This window comes from Ursus maritimus, unplaced genomic scaffold (assembly GCF_017311325.1).
Source record: "Ursus maritimus isolate PB19 unplaced genomic scaffold, ASM1731132v1 scaffold_19, whole genome shotgun sequence".
NCBI classification, from domain to species: domain Eukaryota; kingdom Metazoa; phylum Chordata; class Mammalia; order Carnivora; family Ursidae; genus Ursus; species Ursus maritimus.
Window position 1 is genome coordinate 28420562 of NW_024424341.1, and position 21076 is coordinate 28441637.

At 40.0% G+C, this 21076-nt stretch overlaps 1 protein-coding gene and 1 pseudogene across 2 annotated transcripts in view; both read right to left on the reverse strand.

The window, feature by feature from the left end:
* The window catches only part of RFWD3 (ring finger and WD repeat domain 3), a 42740-nt gene that overhangs the window by 14986 nt on the left and 6678 nt on the right, over window positions 1-21076 (reverse strand). Inside the window, exons 3-6 of one of the 2 annotated variants that reach the window (XM_040633581.1) lie at window positions 11145-11347; window positions 6339-6406; window positions 4466-4657; window positions 4275-4366 (exon numbers count right to left, since the gene is read on the reverse strand). In XM_040633581.1, the coding sequence (XP_040489515.1) occupies window positions 4275-4366; window positions 4466-4657; window positions 6339-6406; window positions 11145-11347 (555 nt within the window). Of the gene's footprint in view, window positions 1-4274; window positions 4367-4465; window positions 4658-6338; window positions 6407-11144; window positions 11348-21076 lie in introns of those variants that run through there. The other variant, XM_040633582.1, reaches the window with a different exon arrangement.
* On the reverse strand, window positions 13013-18142 carry LOC103662107 (annotated as a pseudogene).

The window sequence follows — 21076 nt, forward strand, 5'->3', positions numbered from 1 at the left end:
TTTTTTAAGATTTTATTTGACAGAGAGAGACAGCCAGTGAGAGAGGGAACACAGGCAGGGGGAGTGGGAGAGGAAGAAGCATATTCTTTCCTGCTATGTCAAAGATTGATTGTGTAATTGTGGATTCATTTCTGGGTTTTCTATTCTGTTCCATCGAATTGTGTCTATTTTTGTGAGAGTACCACACTGTTCTGACTACTACAGCTTTGTAATATAACTTGAAATCTGGAATTGTGATACCTCCAGTTTTTTTCTTTTATGATTCCATACAAATTTTAGGATTGTTTGTTCTAGTTCTTGTAAAAAATGCCGTTGGTATTTTGATAGGGACTGCATTAACTGTGTAGATTACTTCGGGTATCACAGACATTTAAAAATACTTGTTCTTCTAATCCATGAGCATGGAATGTCTTTCCACTTGTGTCATCTTTAATTTCATTCATCAATGTTTTATAGTTTTCAGAGTACAGGTTTTCCTCTTTAGTTAAGTTCACTCACCGGTATTTTATTAGTTTTGGTGCAATTGTAAATGGCATTGTTTTTTTAATTTCCCTTTCTGCTGCTTCAATATTAGTGTATAGAAATGGAATGGATTTCTGTACACTGATTTTTCGTTCTGTAAATTTGCTGAATTCATTTAACAGTTCAGCAGTTTTTTGGTGGAGTCTCTGGGTTCTCTACATACAGTATCATATCATCAGCAAGTAGTGAAAGTTTTACTGCTTCCTTACCAATTTGGATGGCTTTTATTTTATTTCTCTTGTCTGATCACTGTGGTGAGAGTGGACATCCTTTTCTCGTTCCTGACCTTAAGTGAAAAGCTCCCACTTTCCCCCATTAAGGATGATGTTAGCTGTGGGGTATTTCATATAAGGCCTTTACTATGTTGAGCTATGTTCCCTCTAAACCTACTCTGTTGACTTTTTATCATGAGTGGATGTTGTACTTCTTGTCAAATGCTTTTTCTGTACCTGTTGAAGTGATTACATGGTTTTTATACTTTCTCTTATTGAGATGAATTACTATCACATTAATTTGCAAATAATGAACCACACTTGCATCCTGGAAATAAATCCCACTTGATCATGGTGAATGATTTTTTTTTTTAAAGTACTGTTGGATTTGGTTAGCTAATACTTTGCTGAGGATTTCTGCACCTGTATTTATCAGAGATATTGGCCTGTAGTTCTTTTTTTTATGGTGTCTTTATCTGATATCGGTATCAGGGTGACACTTGACTCATAGAATGAATTTGGAAGTTTTCCTTCTTATTCCTTTCCTCTTCTATTTCTTTTTCTTTTTTTTTTTTTAAAGATTTTATTTATTTATTTGACAGAGATAGAGACAGCCAGCGAGAGAGGGAACACAAGCAGGGGGAGTGGGAGAGGAAGAAGCAGGCTCACAGCGGAGGAGCCTGATGTGGGGCTCGATCCCAGAACACCGGGATCACACCCTGAGCCGAAGGCAGACGCTTAACCGCTGTGCCACCCAGGCGCCCCTCCTCTTCTATTTCTTGAAAAAGTTTGAGAAGAATTAGGTATTGGGGTGCCGGGGTGGCTTAGTCAGTTAAGCGGTCGAATCTCGATTTTGGCTCAGGTCATTATCTTGGGGTCCTGGGATCAAGCCCTGCGTCAGGCTCCACACTCAGAGGGGAGTCTGCTTCAGGATTCTTTCTTTCCCTCCGCTCCACTCCTAAAATAAATAAATAAATCTTGCAAAAAAAAAAAGAACAGGTATTAACTCTTCTTTAAATATTTGGTAGAATTCACCTGTAAAGCCAACTGGTCCTGGATTTCTGTTTGTTGGGAGTTTTTTGAGTAATCAGCAAAGTTTTAAAAACAATCATACATTAACAAACCAAGCCTAAAAGTTAGCTTTTTCAACAAAATTACCCTGTTCACATAGCTGCCACGTAAAAACACTAAATATTTATTGGACCAAGTAAGTATTTGTTGGACCAAATGAGAAAAAAATAAGGACGAAAATTTAAATCATCTATAATTCCACCACTCAGTGACTACCTGTAGTATTTTTTCTACTTCACAAAAATATAATCACCATAATGTGCTTTCACATGACAAAGTATTACGTGCACTTTAACATCAGTTTAAATAAATGTGTAGTATTCCACCATATGGATATGCCAGAGTTTACTCAACCAGTTAATCCTTTCAGTTTGGATTAACAATGTTTAAATGAAAAGTCTCATGAAGTAAATCTTGTATTTTAAAAATATGATTTCATTTATTTATTTATAAGATTTTATTTTTTATTTATTAATTTGAGAGTGAGTGAGAAGAGCCAGCATGAGTAGGGGGAGGGGCAGACTCCCTGCCAAGCAGGGAGCCCAACCTGAGGCTAGATCCCAGAACCCTGGGATCGTGACCTAGTCAAGGTATAGGCTTAACCAACTGAGCCACCCAGACGCCCCTATTTATTTTTTAAAAAGATTTATTGATTCATTTTAGAGAGAGAGAGAGAGCACGTGCTCATGCAGTGAGGGAAGGGGAAGAGGGAGAGAATCTCAAGCAGACTCCCTGCTGAGTGCAGAGCCTGATGTGGGGCTTGATCTCTCCACCCATGAGATCACGACCTGAGGTGAAACCAACAATCAGTTGCCTAACCAACTGAGCCACTCATGTGCCCCTCAGGATTTTACTTTTAACTAATCTCTACATCCAATATGGGGCTCGAATCCCGAGGTTAAGAGTTGCACAGATTACAATCCTGAGATCAAGAGTTGCACACTCCACCAACTGAGCCAGCCAGGTGCCCCCCATTAATAAATCTTTGCACACATTTCTTCACAAATTGTTTCTTTAGAATAAATGCCTGAAGTAGAAATACTTTTAAATGCTTCTGAAGCATAGAGCCAAGGGTCTCTCTAAATATTTGTGTCAGTGTACATTCTTACCAGCAGCTTTGTGAGACAACCCATGTCCCTGAGCTCTCTCCACGGATATTTTTATTTTTTAATGTTCTTCAAGTTTATTTTAAGCAGTGTTATTAGCAATTGTTCTTGGGCTTCCAAAATCCGGATACTTTCTTACATTGCACCACATGTGCAAAGCTTCACTTACAAATCTTCTGTGCAGCGTGCTGTTGTAGGAGGGCTTAGGGACACGAGGAGCAAAATAAGGCAACACTTAAGTAATGTGCCAGATCCTCTTTTTTGTTGTTGTTTTGTTTAAGGTATCTTTAAGCCTATTGTGCAGAAGAGGAGACTAAGACTTGGAAAATGTTCCAAGTGGTTATAAATTGTCTATAAAGAGTAAGACAAGGAATCCCTGATTAAATGTTCATGGTATTTAGAAGCAGAGGCAGGCAGTAAATGTAATCCCTAGGGAAGAATCTTTAAAAGCTACAAAAATTCCAGGGAACCTTTCTGCTTGGGTCCGCTGCCCACACCAGGTGTGAGGTATTACTGGAGGGCTGTAGGTTTTTCCATGACTTTTGATTTGGGGAGGCCGTAAAACACCACAGTCTCGGCTTCCCTGGGTCCTGTTATGGCTGGCTTAAGTATTAGAGCTGATTCTAAATTGGCGGGGGGAGCTAAGTGCTCCTGCAGAAGGAACAGCTGCTCTGTTCCTTCTCAATCTGCCTGTTGCAATCAGCATGCAGCGCTCAGGCTCTGAAAGCAGAGCCTTATAAGAGGTAGAGAAGACAAAAAGGAGTAAGTGGCACAGTCCACCACCTGTCATCCTTCTTCTATCTTTCCCTTCTTTCAAGGAGTGAGTTTCTCATGACCCAGGTGTCAGTCTTCCTAGAATGAGAATGTTATGCGGTGAAACATCGGTCAGTACTCCCTAGGTTATATGCAGAAACTTCATTTAAGCTGGTAAACTAAAACTGAAAACCAACGTACTGACTTATGTAACTGAGAAATCCCCTGGAGTCTAACTTCAGGCATGGCTGAATCAAGGGCCAGGAATCTGTCTTTCCCCACTTCTCAGCTCTGCTTTCTTGTGCATCAAACTTCATTGTCAGGGAGGCTCCCCCATTCAATAAGCCTGGGGCCCACACTCATTGAGCTAGCTGAAGTCACACTTAGTTTTTACTCCAAAACCTCATTTTTAATGCTGTGTGGAGAGCAAACTATGCAGACTTCCTTCAGAAGAGAAGAGACACGTATTATAAATCACGATGTGAGACAGATTGCCAGTGATCCCCCAGACATCCCCCGTCACAGTCCAATTAAAGCCTTAAAACCACATTAAGAGTGACTCATACCTCCTTTTTCAGATTTGCCAAGTAGGTAGATTCTTGCCGCCTACCTTTTCATGAGCTCATGTTCACTGGTGTCCAGAGCTCTCAGGGTTCGGGCATAAAGAACAACGATGTCACTGTGCTTGGCTTTCTTGTTGCACTAAAGAGCCCAACAAGATAAAATCAGTGTGGTTTTAGGAATCCTCCTGACTTAACATGTTGACTGTGCACACGCTCAGTCCTTATCTATGGTTCTTACCTGGGGACATTTTCGTGCCTGGCCCTTGAGCCACTTAGAAATGCACTTATACCCAAAGAGGTGCCCACAGCGTAATGCTGAGAGTCGGTGATCCCCAGCATTGGTCCAATGCTCAAAACATATTGTGCAAGTGTCCCCTTCTTCATCATCCATAGAAACAGAAGGTAGGAGAGGGTTGGTCTTCTGGGGAGACTGGATGGAAACCAGAATACATTCAAATTAGAGCAAATATAAAATCAGTCTGAAGAGGATGTGCAACTCTATCAAATCAACAAAACCACACAAAAACAATATAAACCCAACTGAAGACACTGTAGAAAAACGTCACCTCCTCTGAATTGCTTCTCATTCTTTGTAAAATGCAATCTGGTCAAATGTTTTATACAAGCCATGAAAATATTACTTCCCTTTAATCTTATGAAATTCTTGGGATTTTTTTCTCATTCAAATGAAGAAAAGGAGCTATCTTAACAAATACATAAAAATAAAAAATAAAAAACTAGTAGTTACCTGGATAACCAACAACAGGGAAAAGTAGGTTTGTTATACATTCAAAATTAGGTTAATAATCAAGTCAAGTAGTTATAAAATACCTGAATAGAAAATAAATAAAAGAAACCCAGAAAAACAAAGACAGGCTATAAACAGCTTACGAAAACAACAACAACAACAAATGGTTCACAGGTGTTCATTTATAATTAAAAAATGCAAATTAAGTAAGAGACCATTTTTTCATTTATTAGATAGTATAAACTGATGTGTGATGACACCAAGCAATGTTGAGGGTTAAGGAAGAAAGAGGCATGCTTCTATATTGTTGCTGCAAGGAGAAAGTGACACAAATTTTCCAAAGGGCAATTTGGCTTTATCTTATCAAAACTAAATACATCTATCTTTCCTTTCACAGAGCAATCTCTCTGCTAGAAATATACCCCATGAACAGTCACAAGACAACTGTACAAAGATGCTTATTAGTGCAGCATGATTTGTACCAGGAAAAGAACGAACGAAAAGAAAGGGAGAAAGGAGGAGGGAGGGAGGGAGGGGAACAACTCTAGTGTACACGACAAAATAAGAGTTAACTAAAAATTTATTTATGATTGAACACTATGCAGTGATTAGTAAGAATGAGATTCCCTTTTGTGTAAATTTAAAAAAATAGAACATTTATGTACACAAATAAATTTACATGCACACAAAATTTTTCTAGAAGAAAAACATAAAAACATGGAGGCCATATAGAAACAAGCAAAAAGTAGGTCAATGATGTTTTGAGATTGGCGGAGTCCATGGCCGATATAAATAACTCTTATTAAAGACTATGTGTTGGGGCGCCTGGGTGGCTCAGTCATTAAGCGTCTGCCTTCGGCTCAGGGCGTGATCCCGGAATCCTGGGATCAGGGAGCCCCTGGGATCCCGGAATCAGGGAGCCCCACGTCAGGCTCCTCCGCTGGGAGCCTGCTTCTCCCTCTCCCACTCCCCCTGCTTGTGTTCCCTCTCTCACTGGCTGTCTCTATCTCTGTCAAATGTATAAATAAAATCTTTAAAAAAAAAAAAAAAGACTATGTGTTATCTTTGTAAATAAAAATTGTTTAACACATAGCAATCATATTGTACCAGATATTTCATACACTGCATTCATATCCACTATTTTAATCAACACTTAACTTTGTTAGGTAGGCAAGACAAGTTATCCTCACCTCTATCCCTGCTTTTCTAAACCTAAGAGGAAGCAGTCACACAACTGCGTAGGATGGACAGGACTCACGCCCTGACCGCCTGCCTACAAGGTCTGCAAGCTTTCCACTTCAGTCCGCAGCCTCTTCTTCAAAGGCAAATCCAAACATTCCATTCAAAAGGATGTTCATATTACCTGTTTGGGGAGGGTCTCTCCTCCACCGACACATGTAACTTCTTGCTCTGCTGCGGTACCTCCTTGCTCTGCCAAGTCATTTCCAGGAACGGTAGAACAGGTAATGCACAAAAGAAGACAGAAGTCAGGTACGAGAGGCTAGCAGGAGAGCCTAGCTCACCATAGCTTTCCATTTCTAATTGGTAATAATGCCGTAAATTTCCCCAAGTAGTAATAGGGAATTTATTTTTTAATTTATTTTGGATACTTTCAAATATAAATAAAAAGTAGACAGAACATTATAATTAACACACAAGTACTCCTCACCCAATTTCAAAACAAATCAGTATTTTGCCAATCTTGTTCAAAGCTCCCAACCTCATTATTTTCTTTTGTAATGCTTAATAACACTATAAAATGTCATTTCAGTAATAAAAATTTTTGTAATACTGGTAAGGATTTTTTTACGTAAATACTATCATTATCATACCTAACGAAAGTAACAATAACCCCTTACTAATATCCACGCAGTTCATACTCAAAATTTCCCAATTGTTTTCAAGTTGTTCTTTATAGCGCATTTATTGCAATCAGAATCTAAGCAAGGCCTTCGCAAGGAGCTTGATTGTTGTATCTGGTTTTTTTTTCACTCTAACAATTCTCCTTCATTCATTTTTTTAAAAAAGATTTTATTTGTCAGAGAGAAAGAGAACACAAGCAGAGGGAGTGGCAGGCAGAGGGAGAAGCAGGCTTCCTGCCGAAGAAGGAGCCCAATGCGGGACTGGGATCATAACCTGAGCTGAAGGCAGACGCTTAGGTGACTGAGCCACCCAGGTGCCCCTCCTTCATTCATTTTTATTCCCTCCTTGTCACTGACTTGTTGCAGGATCCTACATCCCACATTTGACTGACTGCTTCCTTGAGGTATTGCTTACTTATTTGTTCTATCACCTATATTTCCTATAAACCGGCAGTTAAATCCAGAGGCTTCAGTAGATTCAATTTTGTTGTCTGGCAAGAAGAGGGGCAGCAAGAATCCGTCTCTGGTTGTTTGCTTCTGACTGCAGCACGTGAGGCGGCTCACGCCGGGTTCGGGTGGTACCAGTCTGACCCCTGGACTGATTATCAGGTGCCTCACCAACCTTTCAAAACTTCCATTAATGGTCAAGGAGGTATTAATTTTTAATCATTTTGCTTTTTGAGGCTCAGTGTATCCTCAGTATTTCATTCAGGGAATTCTCACAAACTGAACTATACACCAGAACATTACCAAAAACCCCAAGGGTGCCTTTTATACCTTATGATCTCCTTACTTCTTGGGGGTAGAGGGAAGATGATTTGCCCCCACCAAGGGTAACCACCTTAATAAATTCTAGGATCATCTCCTGACTTTTGCCTGTTTCTGTATATAAATAGCACTTCAGCGTTATTCAACTTTTTTGTGTCAGCCGCTTTTACTTCACATTGTTCGTACAATTCTTCCACAGTAACATATGGAGCTGTGGTTCATTGATTTTCACAGCTGTGTAGTGTTTTATTGGCAAATGTATCAAGTTTATCTGTTCTGTTGCTGATGGGTATTTGGGTAGTTTTCAGTTTTTTGCCATTACAAACAATGCTGTTACATTGTTTCTATTGAACACGTGTACTCCTTTCGTACATACCTAGAAGTGGAACTGCTGAGCCATAAGTTTTATACATACAGATGAGTTTGTAAAAATACCACGTGAATATTTGTACCAATTTACACTCCCACCAGCAGCATACGAGAGGTCTGGTTGCTTTATATTCTTTCCAATGCTCGATATTGTCCGTCTTAAATTTTAGCCCTAGTGGTGAATGCTTATTAGTTACCACACTGGGGTTTTAATTTGTATTTCCCTGATTGACTAATGAAGACTTTTTACATGTTTAGTGGCCATTTAGCTACCCTCCTTTGGAAGTACCTTTTGCCCATTTTTCTGTTAGGCTGTAAAAGTTATTTATACATCCTAGATATACGTCCTTTCCCGGATGTATGTATTATGAATGTTTTCTCCAGTCAATGCGTTCCCATTTCATTGTTCTAATGGTGTCTGTCGATGAACCTAAGTTCTAAATTAAAATTCACCTCATTTGTCCTTGATTTGTTTGAGAAATCTCATCATTTGTCCTGTAAAATGTCTACATCCTGGATTTGACTGATTGCTTCCTCGCAATATTAACTTTTATTTACAGTAAATTTACAGAGTTGTGCAACCAATACCACAATCCAATTTTAAAACATTTCTATCATCCCCTAAAGATTACTCATGCCAATTTAGAATCATTTCCCATCTGCACCAGCAGCCACAGGCAACCACTCATCTACTTTTTCTCTATAGATTTGCCCTTCCTAGATTTTAGGTAAGTGGTATCAGTGTCTTTGCTGGCTCACTGTCATGAACTAAAACAGAATTTTTTTTTTTGAAGATTTTATTTATTTATGTGACAGAGAGACAGCCAGTGAGAGAGGGAACACAGCAGGGGGAGTGGGAGAGGAAGAAGCAGGCTCCCAGCGGAGGAGCCCGATGTGGGACTCGATCCCGGAATGCCAGGATCGTGCCCTGAGCCGAAGGCAGATGCTTAATGACTGCGCCACCCAGGCGCCCCTAAAACAGAATTTTTTAATGCAATTTTCTTATATTGCCTCTAAATTTCAAAGTACTCCTTACTTTTGGGTTTTATCACTTACATATTCTCCTTATACTAGGATGGTTTTTTGTTTTACACTAGGTCTCTGAGCCACTGGTATCTTATTTTCTAGTATGAGGCATGAATCTAGTTTTATTGTTTTCCAGTTAGCAATCCAGTTTTTATAACAGTACTGATTTAAAAGTCTATCTTTTCCCCACTGATTTGAGATATTCCCTTTACAATATATGAAATTTTTTTTCTAAGATTTTATTTATTTGAGAGAGAGAGTCTGTGTGTGCAAGAGCAGGGTGAGGGGCAAAGGGAGAAGCAGACTCCCTGCTGAGCAGGGAGCCCAATGTGGGGCTTGATCCTAGGACCAAGGATCATGACCTGAGCCGAAGGCAGATGCTTAAATGATTGAGCCACTCAGGCGTTTCATATACATTTAGATCTTTTTCTAGATGTTCCATTTGTAGACTGTCCCACATTTTTAGATTTGAATGGTTGCATCTTTCACTTACTTACTTTGTTCCTCTACTTCCTGTACACTGTGCGACCGGTTAGTATATCTAGAGTCTTAAGTAGATGCAGGATCTTTTGGGGGGCAGCAACAGTACTTCCTAAATGCTATGGATATTTTTCTTTTTTTAATTTTATTTGAAGTCATCTCTACATCCAACGTGGGGCTCGAACTTACAACCCCAAGATCAGGAGTTGCACGCTCCACTGACCGGGCCAGTCAGGCACCCCTCTGGATATTTCTGATTGCAACATATCAAAATGCATGTAAGGTCTGGTGGCGCCAGCCTGGTCCCTGTATTAAAAGGAATCCCAACAACCTTTCAACCTAATGGTTTTAGGATCCACTGCTGATCTTTGCCTAGAAATGTAACTTCATTAGGAGTCAGGAAATTACGACTTTTTCCTATCATTCCTGCTCTAATACTAGCTGGAATTTTTCGTTTAAAAAAACTTCCCGAGCAGTAGGTGGGAGGAAATAGCCAGAGCAAAGAGAATTTTTAGGGCAGTGAAAATATCTATATAATGATGGATTATGTCATTATACATTTGTCCAAACCCATAAAATGTATAACCCAAGGTGAACTCCTAAGGTAAACTATGGACTTTGAGTGATTCTGCTAACAGATCACCATTCCGGTGAGTGATGCTGATAATGAGGCAATGCACGTGTGGAGACATGCATGTGGGAAATCTCTCAGCCTTCTCAATTTTGTTGTGAACCTTAAACTACTCTAAAAAAAAAAAAGTCTTAACAAAAAAACAAACCTCCTTCATCAACTATTTGGTTTTCCTGAATACAGTTCACACAGGAAAAACAGGATAAATGCTCAACCCTTTATTTACCAGTTTCCGGAGTAACGAGTCAGGGCTCTAGTAACTTAGGATGCTGATAAATGAGGTTTTAAAAAGTACATAATTAGGAATTCATAGATTTTTCACAGATTTGATGCATTTTAACCTACACTTCAATCCATAATCCAAAAATACATTCATTATTCATTTTGATGTTTAAACTGTCCCATCTTAAGCCACAAGGAGCCCTTTTAAGGTTGCTCCCATGCCTATGGACATGATGACTCCATGAGAGATGGCTTCCTTGCTTTCTGGCACAATCAAATGCCCTAGGCTCACCTTGTTTATCTCCTATCCCAGACTTGGAAAGCCGTTTCTCCAAGAAGCCCTGGGTCCTTTAAGTGGGTAAAGACCACCATCTGGGGTATCAGAGGACATATGCTCTAGGGGCTCTGCCCACTACTGCTAAACAAAGTTCTACCTGCACAATACATAACATTATACAGGACTTCAAAAGTGGCAGACTAGACAGGGTACTGAATTTATAAAGCTTTTCTTTTAAATAAAGAAGCTATTTCCTGCTCAGACGTTCATTCAAAGAAAATGAAAGAAGATGTAAAATGCCATTACAAAGTGACCAATTCACTGGGTCACAAATCACATTAAATTTCAAGTTAAATCAAATCCTCTATATAGGACTATGGCCAGTGAAAGCTCTGTACTATATAAAGCAGGAATCTATGACATCTGGGGGGAAAAGGGAAAGTATCAAAACACAAGTCGAGAGTTCCTAGCCTTCTGGAGGCTAAGCTTCCCGGGTGTTAGCCTTGTGAGTCCAAAACGGAATAAAACACTCACCTTCTGAAACAACAGCTCTAGTGTCCTCCGCCTGGACAACAACCTCTTCGTACTCTGCGGAGCTCTCACTGTCAGAGCTGGAACTACTTGAGACCTGCAAGTCTTCAGAGACAGGATTCCTGGTCTCTGAATCCTGAGATGTGCTTGGCAAATGAGGCTGGGTCCGGCTCACCTGAAAGTAAGCATCCAAGGGTGCTCTCGACCTGTGTATGTAGAAAGACAACAAAATGACAGTACAATGGACCATCATCACAAGAAAAATGCACAGTAATCCGAAGGTAAATCCTAGTCACTTCAACCCATCTCCAGGCAATTAAATGCTGCCTTTCAACACTGACGCAGAAATAGCAGTTTCAGGCAGAGCTGGCTAGCCTGGATATTCTCTTTTCCACTCAATTATTACATTAGCCACATTGGAGGTTGACTCTTGCTAAAAGCAAATTCTACTTTATTGGCTTTTGGCCATGTGTCAATATCTTTTAAAAGACGCAATGCAACAATCTGTCTACTGGTGTTAGGGGGTTGAAAGAGAGTGGACAAGGAAAAAAAGGGGTCTGTTGATCAAGTATGGCCTCATAGGATTCTGCTGCTGCAACAACACAGACCACGGTCTTTCCGGGTAAAAATGAAGTCTGGCTTCAGTCACCATTGCTTTACCTCTCACTTTAAAACATTTTCTTTTTAAGTTTAAATAATGTCATGTTTAGGTTAAAAACACAGCATGATATCCAAAAATAACTCAGGATGAGAAGAGCTGGGAGCAGATTTAACACTTCAATCTCTTCTGGCTGGCTGAGTTTTAACCACACCCACTACCTTTTTGCAGTTACCCCGCACATTCAAGCTAACACACCACACCCTGCTTCCTGCACAGAATAACATTCAATATTAAAAATCAAAAAGGTGTTCTGTACTTTAGAACATACTGCCTAGCTATTAGTTACAAAGTATTACCGAAAGGTGACCTACTTTTAAGTTTTAATAATTGTCTTTATAACATTAAGATATTCCCCAGAAACATCGATGGAGACTGTTCATACAGAAAAAAATTGATTTCTCATAGTTTGGCTGCAATCTATGGCAAACCAGGGCTTTCTATTAAAAAATGAGGATAGAAAAAATAAATGTTATTTGGTGTCCAATTCAACAGTTAGAAGATTCACCTTTGTAAGAAAAAAAAAAGAAAGGTGAATAAATTGAAATGAGAAGTAGCAACTGTGAATCCTTTTTGACTCACAATTTAAGTGTACAATTCAGTGGTTTTTAGCATAACCGTAGGTTATACAACCATCATGACTATATTATTCCAAAACATTTTCACCACACCTAAAAGGAACCCTGTACCCATATTAGCAGTCTTTCCTTCTTTTCCCCTTTCCCCGACCTCTAGCGACCACTAATTTCTTTTCGGTCTCTATGGACTTGCCTATTGGACATTTCATAAGGATGCAATCATATGATATATAGCCTTTTGGGTCTGACCCCTTTTATAATTTCATGATATATACAAAGACCACGTCATCTGTCTATAGCTATAGTTTTTCGTCCTTTCTAACTGGAATGCCCTTTTTTTTTTTTTTTTTTTTTTTTTTTTGCCTAACTGCTCTGGCTAGAACCTCCAGTACAGCAGTGAATAGAACTGGCAAAAACAGACATCTTTGTCTTGTTCTTGATCTTAGGGGTAAAGCTTTCAGTCTTTGTCCATTTAGTATGTTAGTCAAGGGTTTTTCATTGGTGGACTTTATCAGGTTGAGGAAGTTCCCTTCTGTTCCTAGTTTGCTCAGTGTTTTCTTTTTATCATGAAAGAGTTTTTGCCAAATGCTGCTGCTTCTTCTTTTTTAAAAGATTTTATTTATTTATTTCAGAGAAAGAGAGAGAAAACGAGTCATGGGGAGGGCAGAGGGCAAGAGAGGCAGACTCCCCACTCAGCAGAAAGCCCAATGCGGGGCTCGATCCCAGGACCCAGATATGAACTGAGCCAAAGGCAGTCACTTCACTAAGCCACCAAGGCTCAAATGCTTCTCCTATATCTTTTAAAGGATATGCTCAATCAAATGCTTCCTCTGTATCTATTGAGATGTTCATGTTTTTCCCCTTTATTGTATTAATATGGTATATCTCACTGACTTTTTTATATACTGAATCAGCTTTGCTTTCCTAGAACAAATCCTGTTTGGTTATAGTGTATAATGATTATTCAGTTTGCTAGTACCTTGTTGAGAATTCTTTTATCTATATTCATAAATGATATTTGCTTGTAGTTTTCCTGTGATGTCTTTATATGGTTTTAGTATTGGAGTAATACTGGCCTCATAGAATCAGGAAGTATTCTCCCGCTTCCATTTTCTGGAAAGGTTTATGAAGTACTGGTATTATTTATTTTATCTTTTTTCTTTTTTGACTGGGAAAATAAGTTTATTTTCTTCAGGCATGTGGGCAGATGTCTACTCTCAGAACTTCTGGAATTGCTTCCTGGTACCAGTGGCCTTCGTGACTTTGGGCACGTTGAAGCACACAGTCTTGTTCAATGGCAGGCATTCACACACTGTGACAATGTTGCAGACCTGGATCTCCCTGAAACAGGTGCACGGACATGCTCTTGTGGATTTCTCAAAGTGGTTGTACTTCTGGATGTAGTGGCGGATGACAACGTCCTCTGAATCTTCATCTTGGTCACAACACCAGACAGAATCTGCCCTTGGATGGAGACATTACCAGTAAAGGGGCATTTATCAATGTTAGTGCCCTCAATGGCTTCCTTGGGTGTCTTAAAGCCCAGACCAATGTTTTTGTAGTATTGTGGGTGCTTCTCCTTGCCAGTTTCTTGAAGCAGAACCCTCCTTTTACTTTGAAAGATGGTTGGCTGCTTCTGTCAGGCACGCTCAGTCTCAATGTCCTCTATCTACCTGGCTGCCTGAATAACGGAGAGCACCGAAGCCATCTGGGTTTCCTTATCCACTGCCTATTTGTTTCATTTTTTTTAAAGATTTTTATTTATTTGTCAGAGAGAGGGAGGGAGAGCACAAGCAGGGGGAGCGGCAGGCAGTGGGAGAAGCAGGCTGCCTGCTGAGTTGGGAGTCCGATGCCGGACTCGATCCCAGGGTACTGGGATCATGACCTGAGCCAAAGGCAGACACTTAACCAGCTGAGCCACCCAGGCGCCCCCTATTTATTTCATCTTTAAACATCTATTTCATTCTGCTCTAATGATCATTATATCCTTCTGTCCACTTGCTTTGAATTTTGGATTTTTTTCCTTTCTTTTTCTAGTTCCTTAAACTAGGTTATTGATTTGAGTACCTTCTTCTTTTTAGAAGTTTTATTTATTTATGTGATGTCTACACCCAGTGCGGGGCTCGAGGTCATGACCCCGAGATCAAGAGTTAGATGCTCTACTGACTGAGGCAGCCAGGTGCCCCTGCTTTCTTTTTTAGTGTGGCATTTAACAACTATAAATTTCCCTCTAAGCATTGCTTCTGCTGCATCCTGTAAGTTTTGGTATGTTTTCCTTTTCATTCATCTCAAACAAAATATTTTCTAATTTTTCTTGGGATTTCTTCTTTGATCTATTGGTTTTTTAGGAGTTGTGTAATTTCTACATACTTGTGAATTTTCCCAAATTCTGTTACTTATGTCCAGAACATACTTTGTATGATTTCAATCCTTTAAATTTACTGAGCTTGTTTTATACCCATATGTTAGCCCTAACATATGATCTATCCTGGAAAATGTTACATGTGCACTTGAGAAATAGATATGTTCTGCTGTTGAGTGGATGTCCTATAGATGTCTATTAGGTCTAATAGGTTTATAGTGTTTTTCAAGTTTTCTGGTTCCCTGTTGAGTTTCTGTCTAGTTATCCTCATTGTTGAAAATGGGGTACTGATACCTCCTACTATTACTGGAGAATTGTCAATTTATTCCATCAATTATGACAGTTTTTGCTTCATGTATTTGGGGGCACTGTTACAGGTATACATAGGTTTATAATTATTATATCTGCTAAACAGATTGAACCTTTTATCATTATACAACATCCTTCTCTGACTCCTGTAACAATCTCTGTCTCAGAGTCTATTTTGTCTGATATCAGTATTGCAACTCCTGCTCTCTTGTGGTCACTGTTTGCATGGCATATTTTATTACATCCTGTTACTTTCAATCTATTAATGCCTTTCAATCTAAATTGTGTGTCTTGCAAACAGTATACAGTTGGATTAAAAAAAAATTCTGTGCTGATCTATGCCTTTTGATTAATGTTTAATCCATCTGCATTTAAGGCAGGATTTATATCTACCATTCTGTTTTTTTTTTTTTTTAAAGATTTTTTATTTATTTATTCGACAGAGATAGAGACAGCCAGCGTGAGAGGGAACACAAGCAGGGGGAGTGGGAGAGGAAGAAGCAGGCTCATAGCAGAGGAGCCTGACGTGGGGCTCGATCCCATAACGCCAGGATCACGCCCTGAGCCAAAGGCAGCCGCTTAACTGCTGTGCCACCCAGGCGCCCCCCATTTTGCTGTTTTCTATATGCCTATGTCTTTTTTGTTCATATAGGAATGTCTCTTACAAATTCTCGTAATAGAAATGTGTAGGGGTGCCTGGCTGGCTCAGTCAGTGGAGTGTGTGATACTGATCTTGGAGTTACACAATGGAGCCCCACACTGGGTGCAGAGATTACTTAAAAATTTTTAAAAATCTTTAAAAAATGTTTATTGCTCCATCATTGCCTTCTTTTGTATTATTTTCAAGTGCACCATTTTAATTCTCTCATTTCTTTTACCACATATAAAGTTAATAGTTCTATTCCCTCCCCACTTTTGCTGATGATTTTATGTACATCAACACAGATTTATAGTTATTTCTTTATGCTTTTTCTAAATCAGAAAGAAAAAAAAAGAATTATAAATAAAAAATACATGTGTATTGTCTATTTTATTTGCCTATGTAGTTATCTTTGCTAGTGCTCTTTATTTCTCCTTGTGAATTCAATTTATTTATGTCTGGTATTTTGGCGGGGGGGGGGGTGGTTCTTTAATTTCAGCCTGAAGGACTCTCTTTAGTAATCTTGTAGGACAGGTTTCCTTTAAAGAATTTTTTTTTTTTAAATCCTAGAATGCCTCATTGTTCCTTCATTTTTAAGGGGCAGTTCTGCTTGACATGGAATTCTTAGTTGAGTTTTTTCTTTTTTTTTTTTTTTTTAAGATTTTATTTATTAATTTGACAGAGAGAGAGACAGCCAGCGAGAGAGGGAACACAAGCAGGGGGAGTGGGAGAGGAAGAAGCAGGCTCCTAGCGGAGGAGCCCGATGTGGGGCTCGATCCCATAACGCCGGGATCACGCCCTGAGCCAAAGGCAGACGCCCAACCGCTGTGCCACCCAGGCGCCCCGAGTTTTTTTTTTTCTTTTAAAACTCTGAACAGGTCAGGGGTGCCTGGGTGGCTCAGTCAGTTAAGGGTCTGACTCTTGATTTCATCTCAGGTCATGATCTCCGTGCTGGACATGGAGCCTACTTAAGATTCTCTCTCTCCCTCTGCCCCTCCCCATCCCTGTCTGCACGTGCTCTCTTAAAAACAAAACAAACAAACAAAAACAACCCAATGAAACCTCTGAACAGGTCATTCCACTGCATTCTGACCTCCACTGTGTGTGATGATAAATCGGCTGTCAAATTTACTGAACACCCTTTGTATATGATGAGTCAGTCACTTTATTGCCGATTTCGAGATTCTTTTTCCTTGGCACTAACGGTTTGATTATGATCTACGTAGGTGTGGATCTCTTTGAATTTATCCTGTTTTATAGTTTGTTAAGCTTCTTGTAGATTAATGTTTTTCATCAAATTTGGCAAGTTTTTGTCATTTCTTCAACTATTCTTTCTGCCCCGTTCTCTCCTCGCCTAGAAGGACTTCCATTATGCATGCTGGCATACGCTTGGCGCTGTTCTACGGGTCTCTGAAGCTCTGTTCATTAGTCTTCATTTTCCCCCTGTTCTCTAGGCCAGATAACCTCAATTCATCTATCTTCAATTTTGCTTCTTGACTCTTCAAAGCCAATTCTTTCTTTTGCCTGTTCAAACTTGCTGAGCCCTCTAGTGATTTTTTTTTCATTTATTGTACTTGTCAACTCCACCATTTCTATTTTGTATATTTTTATAACTTCAATCTCATTATTAAAATTGTCTATTTGGTGACACAATGTTTTATACTTGCTTTAGTTCTCAGAATATATTTAAAAAGGAGTTTTAGGGGCATCTGGGTGGCTCAGTCGTTAAGCATCTGCCTTTGGCTCAGGGCGTGGTCTCAGAGTTCTGGGATCGAGCCCATACATCAGGCTCCTCCGCTGAGAGCCTGCCTCTTCCTCTCCCACTCCACCTGCTTGTGTTCCCTCTCTCACTGGCTGTCTCTCTGTCAAATAAATAATTAGAATCTTAAAATAAATAAATAAATGAATAGATAAAAATAAAAAGCAGTTTTAAAGTCTGTTTGATTAAGTCCAACATCTTGGCTTCTTCATGTAGTTTCTGTTTTTTCTTTTCTTCCTATGTGTGGGCCATACTTTCTTTCCATGTCTTGCATTTTTTTCTTGACATCTGGACATTTCAAATACTATAATGCAGTAACTCTGGAAATCAGAGTCTCCCCCTTTACAAGGTTTGTTATTGTTATTTCCTACAGTTGTTACTTTTTGTTTAGTGACTTTTCTAAAGTGATTCTGTAAAATCTGCATTCTTTGTTGCATGTGGCCATTAAGTCTATGAGGTTAGCTTAGGGGTTAGTTCATGCCTGGACAGATTTGCTTAAACACCGGGGACCAGTAAGTCCCCTAGTCTTTGCTGAGTGTGACTGTGTGTGTCTGTTGGGGCACACCCAGGAATCAGCCAGGCAAGTGACCATTCTTCCTGATTGTGCAGAGCCTCAAGGCCAGCCAGAATTGAGAAATTAGTGCCTTCTTAGGTCTTCCCTGGGCATGAGCACCGCTGTACACAGCCCTAGGCATGTCTGCGGCCTTCTAGATTTCCAAGAATATGTCAGAGCTTTTCAAAACCCCTACAAATATCTCACTCCTCAGCTTTTCCTTTTAAGCTCTTTAGTTAGTTTGCCCCATGGTTATGCACCACCTCAGGTAGCCTCTAGGGAAAAGGCTTTCAGCTTTTTAGACTGGGCATACTGCTAAGTCAGAAAGAGCCCTGCAAGTGGCATCTTCCAGGAAACCACCCAATAGGACAAAAAGAATTCTCTGGGAATGAAGCTTTGAAGGAGCTCCAATCCCAATCTACTCCCTCTTGTGGCTGTCAGGCTGCTTGCTGGTTTTCACTGTGACTGCAGGCACCTGGTTTTCACCGTTACCATCAAGCTGAAGACGGATATGGGAACAGAGAATGCCAGGAAGCTTACTGTTCCGATATTCAGCTGTTTTTTAAATATTCACTCCCTGAATCACTTTAAGCATCTGCTTAATTTCCACAGTCCTGAAAGTTGACTCTGATTTTGCAGTTGTTTTGGAGGTCCTAACTCTGCCATTTTTTATGTCACTCAGGTTTTCTTTTTTAAAAATGCTAATAAGCACATCTACCAACTAATTTTGGCAACCGTGTGCTAACAGCAGCTATAGCTAACATGAGAATCTGCACATAAGAACAGTGTCTCCTAATTATCATTTTAATCAAATGAAATCCACACTAAAGTTAGGCTAATAGTTAGGCTACTGGCATGCATATTGAGCATTCTGCAATAGAAACTGGTAAAAATTTAAGTGATTAAAAAAACCCATACTCATTAACATTGCTTTAATATAGCAAAAGGCATTTCCAAGATCAGATGGGGACAAAGGAAAGGGGAGCTACCATCATCAGGAGGCAGTGCTAGGGTTTCCCTCTGGGTGTACAATCTTGAAACCCAAGAAATCCTCCTCTTTCCCTGCACTTATCATAGCTGAATTAAATAACAGTATAATAAGTTCTTGCCCCTTGCTTACCCTCTGTAGTCCTAGATTCCATAAGCTCCATAAGAACAGGTACCCTGATCTGTCCTGTTCACAATGTATCTCCAAGGCAAAGTTCTGTCTCTCACATAGTGGAGTATTAGAAATATTTGATGAATGAGTGACGACGCTGACAGCCAGAATCAAGCAGCCTCAAACAAAGAAACAGCAAAGGAGTCTGTGACCTTGGCTGAGAAGCCTGTTGGGAAAAATACCTCATTACTCAGCTCCCCCCAACTTTGGCTTCTCAGTGGAGTCTAAGGCAAAAGCTGCCCACCCTCGCCAGGCTCTCAACACCTGACCCAGAGATAGGCTGTCAGGCGAGTCAATGCCAAACACCATAACGAGAAATTCCAGTTAAGAAATTCAGAAGGTATAATAAGCAATCAGTCCTAGAAAATCTCCTATTTTTATATGAATTTAGTGTGGAATTTGCTCCCAACACAGTATTTAGGGGAAAAAAGTTTTAACACCACATTTATTTGGCTCCAGAATCCATGTTTTCTCCACTAAACTGCACAATCCCTGGCTGTTTAGGTTTATTTCCTTTTGAAGAAAGAAGCACAACCGTCAGTCAAAGAGCTCAACTGATATCCTTTCACATCTAAACTCCATAACCCAGTCTCTGAGCACAGATTCTACACACGTCAAGCAATTTTCTGATTAGAGTTTAGATTCTCTGTATAAATTTCTTCCAGGAGAATCATGCTGACCATGCCAGCAAGAGACTTTGGTCTCTGTAGCATTTCTATTTCTCTCCGTAAACGGGGATTTGATTTCTAAGTGTCACTCTCCTGTGAGTTGGTTAATGGAAGTCTCCCACCAAAAGCAATCAAATCTGCCCCCACTCCCCCCTGCCGAAAGAAGTATATGAACAACCAAGGCTGAGGAATACTGAGGTCTCTTGGCAGTCAGCCAGTTCCTGTGGACGTCATTTCAACTCTCAGCCCACAGACTCTGAAAGGGCTCCCAAGCTGCACTATAAGGTGCCTTCACCGATGACACTGACATGTAAAATCTTACTCTGCCTTCATAACCAGAAGAAATGACACCTTCGAGTAACAGTAACATGCAGCTGAAACGCTTGTCAACACAAAACCAAGCACATCATCCCTGACGGGTCACACCCAGAGATGACCAGGCTAGAGACTAGAGCCAAAGGAACAGCAGCATCCCCCTGCTCCCCCCCCTACGGTAATCAGGAGCATCCATGGAAAAGGATGCTGAATCTGGGATCAGAAGGCACAATCCCAGGGGTGCTTGGGTGGCTCAGTGGTTAAGTGTCTGCCTTCAGCTCAGGGCATGATCCCAATGTCATGGGATCGAGCCCCGCATCAGGCTCCTCCGCTGGGGGCCTGCTTCTTCCTCTTCCACTCCCCCTGCTTGTGTTCCCCCTCTCTCTGGCTGTCTCTCTCTGCCAAATAAATAAATAAAATCTTAAAAAAAAAAAAAAGGGGCACAATCCCAATTCCAGAGTTACCCTAGTCAGAACACGAATTATTCCATCAGCTTCCTCATTTGTAAAACATAGTCAATAGATGGCCTAGCTATTGCTTTTTAGTATATCTCATTATTTTCACAATGTTAAGAAAAGAAATGGGTATGACTGACGCTTCCTCTATGTGCCTGGATAGAAAATGAGTCAGATCCAGGTTCCAATACCAACTCAACCTTGTCCCTCACAGTAGCTATGAAACCCTGAACAAAACACTTTCTCAGGGTCCAAGTTTCCTTCACATATAAAATGAAGATGTTGAATTCAATCTTTTTAAGCATTATGAAAACATTTAGGAGGCCAAATGTAAAATAAAGTATTTCAAATAAAGCAGGAGGAAGTTAAAAAACAGGCAAGGCATAGCCAGTGGTTATTTTTTATAGTAACCCTGTCAAGACTTGACAGCTAAGCTCTTCAAGAGGCAAGTTCAAATGAAAAATTATGAAAGAAAATTA